The 7,381-nt window shown below is 43.2% G+C and overlaps 1 protein-coding gene across 2 annotated transcripts in view; it reads left to right on the top strand.

Moving 5' to 3' along the window:
• The first annotated feature begins 5,896 nt into the window (after nt 1–5,896).
• The window catches only part of LOC106592593 (dynamin-2), an 80,080-nt gene continuing 78,595 nt past the window's right edge, over nt 5,897–7,381 (top strand). For both annotated transcript variants that reach the window (XM_082958608.1, XM_082958609.1), the window contains exon 1: nt 5,897–6,378. In XM_082958608.1, the coding sequence (XP_082814734.1) occupies nt 6,218–6,378 (161 nt within the window). In that variant the 5' untranslated portion in view covers nt 5,897–6,217. The remainder of the gene's footprint in view (nt 6,379–7,381) is intronic.

Here is a 7,381-nt window from a genome sequence, read left to right as displayed (position 1 = left end):
TCACAACCTGTTACGTTAATTATCCTAACCTGTTACGTTAATTATCCTAACCTGCTACGTTAATTATCCTAACCTGTTACGTTAATTATCCTAACCTGCTACGTTAATTATCCTAACCTGCTACGTTAATTATCCTAACCTGTTACGTTAATTATCACAACCTGTTACGTTAATTATCACAACCTGTTACCTTAATTAACCTAACCTGCTACGTTAATTCTCCTAACCTGCTACGTTAATTCTCCTAATCTGCTACGTTAATTCTCCGAACCTGCTACATTAATTATCCTAACCTGCTACGTTAGTTAATTCTCCTAACCTGCTACGTTAAACCTCCTAACCTGCTACCTTAGTTAATTCTCCTAACCTGCTACGTTAATTCTTCTAACCTACTACATTAATTCTCCTAACCTGCTACGTTAGTTAATTCTCCTAACCTGCTACGTTAAACCTCCTAACCTGCTACGTTAGTTAATTCTCCTAACCTGCTACGTTAATTCTTCTAACCTGCTACATTAATTCTCATAACCTGCTGCATAGCGTTTCCTAAACCAGCTACGAAAGGTACATTTTGACTAAACCAGGTAACATGGCAGAAATTTGTAGAGCTATGGGTAGTGGAAAGCTAATTCAATAGTGATGCAATAATGCCGTCTATATGTATTTGGTAAACTACCGGGTTACAACACAGTTGGTAATCTCTAGTGAACAGGCACCTCACACAACTGGTATCATATCATAACGTCTGTCAACAGATTGGGGGATGCGACAACTAACGAGGAACTTTGTTCCGTGTGTGTAGATTTTTCGGCACTTATTATTTAGAAAAATTACGATTTTGCAGCTGTTTGCATGTTTCCTATTTTAGAACACGCCAGAGACATGCCTTTAACCAGAGAGGAAGAGGAGGAGACATTTGCACCAAAGACTTACCTTTAACATGCGAACACGCTCCACATTCTAGTATCTTTTCTAACACGTCTCCCCCCATAACATAATCAAGCATCTGACGCAATACGCGTATACCAATATGTTTTGACAATAACAGTCTGCCCACATGACAGAACCAGAAATATTACATTTCAGCCTGGTAGACTATAGTTTCCCATTTCCCTCAGTCATTAGGCGTTGTTTGTCTCACTCCCTTCTAACGCGTCCTTGTGAGTCATAGAGAGGGAAGCATAAGGCGTGTTCCTTAGAGTCGTTTCTTTCAGCAATGGGGTCATAATATTGTGTAGCTTGAACACTACTGTTCAAACACTAATTCATATGAAGAAGAAAGAATCAACATGCCACATAGGAGCTAGAAACGGCTAAAAACAGCTAGAAAACACTATAGACAACCATAGTTTTGTCATTTTGGCACTGAAAGTCAGATTTTGGCAGGATTTTATTCATGTTCAGAATTGATCAAAGGGCCACCAGTATAAATGAATACACGGGCCGGATCAGGCCGGCTGCCACCAGTATAAATGAATACACGGGCCGGATCAGGCCGGCTGCCACCAGTATAAATGAATACACGGGCCGGATCAGGCCGGCTGCCACCAGTATAAATGAATACACGGGCCGGATCAGGCCGGCTGCCACCAGTATAAATGAATACACGGGCCGGATCAGGCCGGCTGCCACCAGTATAAATTAATACACGGGCCGGATCAGGCCGGCTGCCACCAGTATAAATTAATACACGGGCCGGATCTGGCCGGCTGCCACCAGTATAAATTAATACACGGGACGGATCTGGCCGGCTGCCACCACTATAAATTAACGTACGGGCCGGCTGCCACCACTATAAATTAACGTACGGGCCGGATCTGGCCGGCTGCCACCACTATAAATTAACGTACGGGCCGGATCTGGCCGGCTGCCACCAGTATGATAGTTATGGTGTGTGATGTAGAAAAGAACATTCCTGATTACTACAGGTTAGGTCTTGCCTGCTGCAGTCCTCTGTCTCTCTCTCTCTGTCTCTCTCTCTCTTTTCTTCCCCTGCCACTCTCTCACTCTCTCTCTTCTTCCCCTGCCACTCTCTCACTCGCTCTCTCTGTCTCTCGCTCTTTTTCCCCTGCCACTCTCTCACTCTCTCTCGCTCTTTCCCTCTGCCACTCTCTCACTCTCTCTCTCTTTTCTTCCCCTGCCACTCTCTCTCTCGCTGTCTCCTGGCACAATCCCAGCCAGTTGTGGTTTCCTACTTTTTCAAATGTGTTGCTCAGTTCTTTCTTGTCATCTCAGAGACAATACAAAGTCAAACTGACACCACAACACAGATAAATGCTAACTTCTGTCACCAGGCAAGCAAGAATCTTCCTTTAATAAACACTATTATATAGACACTATATATACAAAAGTATGTGGACACCCCTTCAAATGAGTGGATTTAGCTATTTCAGCCACACTCGTTGCTGTCTGTGTATAAAATCGAGCACACAGCCATGCAATCACCATAGACAAATATTGCCAGTAGAATTGCCTTACTGAAGAGCTCAGTTACTTTCAACATGGCACAGTCATAGGATTGCCACCTTTACAACAAGACAGTTTGTCAAATTTCTGCCCTGCTAGAGCTACCCAGGTCAACCGTAAGTACTGTTATTGTGAAGGGGAAACGTCTAGGAGCAACAACGGCTCAGCCACAAAGTGGTAGGCCACACAATCTCACAGAACGGGACCGCAGAGTGCTGAAGCACGTATTACATAAAAATTGTCTGTCCTCGGTTGCAACACTCACTGGCGAGTTCCAAACTTCCTCTGGAAGCAATGTCAGCACAAGAACTGTTCGTCGGGAGCTTCATGAAATGGGTTTCCATGGCTGAGCAGCTGCACACAAGCCTAAGATCACTTTGCGCAATACCAAGAGTCGGCTGGAGTGGTGAAAAGCTCTCCGCCATTGGACTCTGTAGCAGTGGAAGCGTGTTCTCTGGAGTGATGAATCACGCTTCACCATCTGGCAGTCCGACGGACGAATCTGGGTTTGGCGGATGCCAAGTTATAGCAGCAAAGGGGGGTCCAACTCCATATTATCACATTTATTTCAATAAATCAATTGTATTTATAAAGCCATTTTTACACCAGCCGATGTCACAAAGTGCTATACAGAAACCCAGCCTAAAACCCCAAACAGCAAGCAATACAGATGTAGAGGCACGGTGGCTAGGACAAACTCCCTAGAAAGGCAGGAACCTAGGAAGAAACCTAGAGAGGAACCAGGCTCTGCGAGGTGGCCAGTCCTCTTCTGGCTGTGCCGGGTGGAGATTATAACAGAACATGGCCAAGATGTTCAAATGTTCATAGATGACCAGCATGGTCAAATAATAATAATCACGGTGGATGTAGAGTGTGCAACAGATCAGCACCTCAGGAATCATATTAATGCCCATGATTTTGGAATGAGATGTTTGATGAGCAGGTGTCCACATACTTGGTGTCTGGACTGCTCTGGGCATCGTTACACTGCTCACCACAATAGTGAAGTCACTCGTATACCTGCTCTGCCCCTCATCAACCCCCTTAAACCCCAGAAAGGCCTGTCCTCCTCCCCTCCACCCCCCAGAGTAGGAGTGTTTCTGGACTGGCCAGCTGGCATTCTGTCCTTCTACGAGGTCTACTCTGACACAATGACTCCCTTGTACACATTCCAGACCACATTCACTGAGTCTACCCAGGGTTTAGAGTTTGAAATGAGGGCTCTTCAGTGTCCCTGAGCCAGGTAGAGTAACCTCCTTTGTCCTGGAGGAACACCTGGCTCTCCATGGAAACACAGTCACACTCCTATTCAACTGAACCATGTGACATGATGGGGTGTTGTTGACAGTGATCATGACTTCAGATATGAACATCATGAGTTCAGAAATAGCCACTATGCAGAAATTTCCTGGTTGCTAAAATTCTATTATAAACTGGGTGGTTCGAGCCATGAACGCTGATTGGTTGACAGCCATGGTATATCAGACCGTATATCACGGGTATGGCAAAACATTTATTTTTACTGCTCTAATTACGTTGGTAACCAGCTTATAAAAGCAATAAGGCACCTTGGGGTTTGTGATATTTGGCCAATATACCACGGCTAAGGTTTGTGTCTAGGCACTCCGCGATGCGTTGTGCCTAAGAACAGCCCTTGGCCGTGCTATATTGGACATATACCACACCTCCTCTGGCCTTATTGCTTAAATAGTTCACCTAATTTCAGTTTTTGTGACAAAACAAGCAAGTATAGTGCAGAGAATCATTGTACCATCTAAACCGCTGTGAAATATATTTTCCATAACCAAACATATTGTATATTTAGCTGTTTAAAGCTGGTGCACAAAACCGAAAGTAAAAGACGCAAAAACGAAACTTAAGAATGTGAAAAACAAACTCTAAGAATGGGAAACATAGAAATAGTGCACATAGAACAGATCTACCACGTCTTAGACTTGCTTTCGATGAGAACGACAGATCTATAACTCACATCTCTATATGAATTTGGTCAGGTCGCCCCCAAAAAGTTACATATTGCAGCTTTAATGATTATATTCTTGCAACTGTATTTTCTATTCTGTGCTGTAGGCCAACCTGGTCTCAGAGTATTTCATATTATTCTGTAAGTAAATCCAAGACTTTCCATGTTACGTTTGGTCTGGTTACATAATACAGATGGTTATTTAAGAGAAAAATGAATGGAGGGTAATTGGTCAGGGTGGATGGGTGGGCATATAAGGAGAACATTTAGCAACTCTAAGGTTGCGAGTTCGAATCTCATCACAGACAACATTAGCATTTTAGCTAAATAGCAACTTTTCAACTACTTACTCCTTTTTAGCCACTGTGCACCTACTTGGCATGTTAGCTAATCCTTCCCTTAACCTTATCCCTTCACCTAACCCAGATTTACATACAGAATAATATGAAATGCTCTGAGACCAGGTTGTGTAGGCTGCTATAAAATACCTTAAACTTCAAATACGAGACATTGTATTTTTGTGAAGTAAATGATTGTGGTTGATCAAATCTATGGTTTGTAAAATGTATTATGTGTGTGTTAAATAATCCCATTGTGGTTATGGGGAGATTGCTGATTATATTCCTGTACCTGTACTTCCTTTTCTGTTCTGTTAGAGTGTTGTACTGTAAAAGGCCTTTACCTTTGAATAGGAGATATTATGTTGCTAAGTCAGTGATTGACTTTATAACAATGCTTTATAACAATGCTTTATATCAATGCTTTATATCAATGCTTTATAACAATGCTTTATTACGATGCTGTATGTCAATGCTTTATATCAATGCTTTATATCAATGCTTTATAACAATGCTTTATATCAATGCTTTATAACAATGCTTTATAACAATGCTTTATAACAATGCTTTATAACGATGCTGTATATCAATGCTTAATATCAATGCTGTATAGTAAGCTACTGTATCAATAGATCTAGTTATTCACATATTTTTGTGATTGAACAAGCATTTCACTATGTTCGCAATAACATCTGCTAACCATGTGTATGTGACCAATAAAATGTGATTTGTTTTGCATCTTGCTCTAAACACAACACTCCTGTTTATGTCTGATTATCTCAAGAGAAATAAAGCTTTGACACGAACTGGTGTGTGTTTCACCTATTCAGCTCTTTCAGATCAGTGTAGTTGAAGTAAGGTCAAATAAAAGGAGACAATGAGAGGATGCAAAGGAGAGAAAGACTCAACGTTTGAGAAGGGGCGGGGAGAAGGGTATTTGATTGACACCCTATATGGCCAATAGCAGGACTTTGCCACGGAGGCGTGTCTAACGTCCATTTTCACAACGCACGAAAACCAATCACACAGTAGGCTCCTCCTATACGTTGACAGACACTGTGATGACCAATGAGAAGAGGTGTAAGTGGACGACAGGCGGAGCCACGGTCTGGAGCAGAGTCTGCGTGTCGCCTGACCGGATGATGACTGACTGAAGTTTTATCACTGTAGTTTTCTATTCCGTCTTTTCTATTCATTTAAATAGCGCGTCACTGTAGCCCTGTTATTTAGAATCTAGTTACTGAGCCTAACCCAAATCTGACAACAATCACGTTTTAACAGTCGACTTGACTTTTATGCTTTTTCCGTGAAAGGAAACACCAATTCGCAAGTGAGAGAGCGCAAAGATCCACCCCATCTCTCTCTCGGACTCTCTCTCTCTCCCTGTCTCTTCGAGAAGGCTGAGTTGAGCCCACCGGAGAGAAGAGCAGCCATGGGGAACCGGGGTATGGAAGACCTTATTCCCCTCATCAACAAGCTCCAGGACGCTTTCAGCTGCATCGGCCAGAGCTGCAACCTGGACCTGCCACAAATCGCCGTGGTCGGAGGGCAGAGCGCCGGGAAAAGCTCCGTTTTGGAGAATTTCGTTGGAAGGTGAGTAGTAATGGTTAGCTCTGGTCCTTGTTATTACGCGTTCATACATTTATGAGTAAAAGAGGGAACGCGCACTAACGCTCTGGACCAGAGCTGGGTAACGGGTTATGGGTTGAGTATAGAAGTACTATACACATATATGTACGACTTCGGTGGATAGTCAACCTATATAAAGTGAAGGGTTGGATGCATGCTGGCGGAGCTTTGGGGCTTTTTACATAAAGTTTGTAGTTCAAGTTATATGCTATATACACCGTCCCTTGCATGGCGTAAAAGTAGCCAACGAAGCAACATCGGGTCTACGAGTTGTCACGTCATTTTTCCGGTTCGGATGAGCGGGTTTATTCACGAATAAAGTTTACGCACTTTGCGCAACTAGCTGTCAAAATGAAGGGATAAAGGGCGTGGGGTGGGGTGGGGGGAGAGATAGTGGGGGGTTTGAGAAAGGGGGGAAGAGACTGAAAGAGAGTCTCTCTCACACACACACACACACACACACACACACACACACACACACACACACACACACACACACACACACACACACACACACCCCCCCCCCTCACACAGTAATCAGCTCATAGACCCACAGTATGTCTGTCTGTTATATTGCCTCTATCCTATCGAACTTTAACATGGATCCTGTGTGTGTGTGTGTGTGTGTGTGTGTGTGTGTGTGTGTGTGTGTGTGTGTGTGTGTGTGTGTGTGTTCTTGTGTGTATGTTTCTGTTTGTGTGCCAGTGTGTGTGTGTCAGTGTGTGTGTGTGTGTAGACTGGTGTTAGTTTATAGCCTAACATGACATAATATTCAATAGATTGGTCTGTATAATTTCATCTGTGTCGTGTGTTAACTTCATAGAGAGGTAGAGAGAGACGTCCCAAATGGAACCTTATTCACCACATAGTGTATTACTTATGAAGGGAATAGGGTCCATAGTGCACTACTTATAAAGGAAATAGGGTCCATAGTGTATTACTTAGTGCACTATAAAGGGAATAGGGT

The sequence above is a fragment of the Salmo salar genome, chromosome 12 (assembly GCF_965601325.2).
Source record: "Salmo salar chromosome 12, fSalSal1, whole genome shotgun sequence".
Classification (NCBI taxonomy): domain Eukaryota; kingdom Metazoa; phylum Chordata; class Actinopteri; order Salmoniformes; family Salmonidae; genus Salmo; species Salmo salar.
The sequence above is the reverse complement of the archived record's forward strand: the minus strand, read 5'-3'. Positions and strand labels throughout refer to the sequence as shown.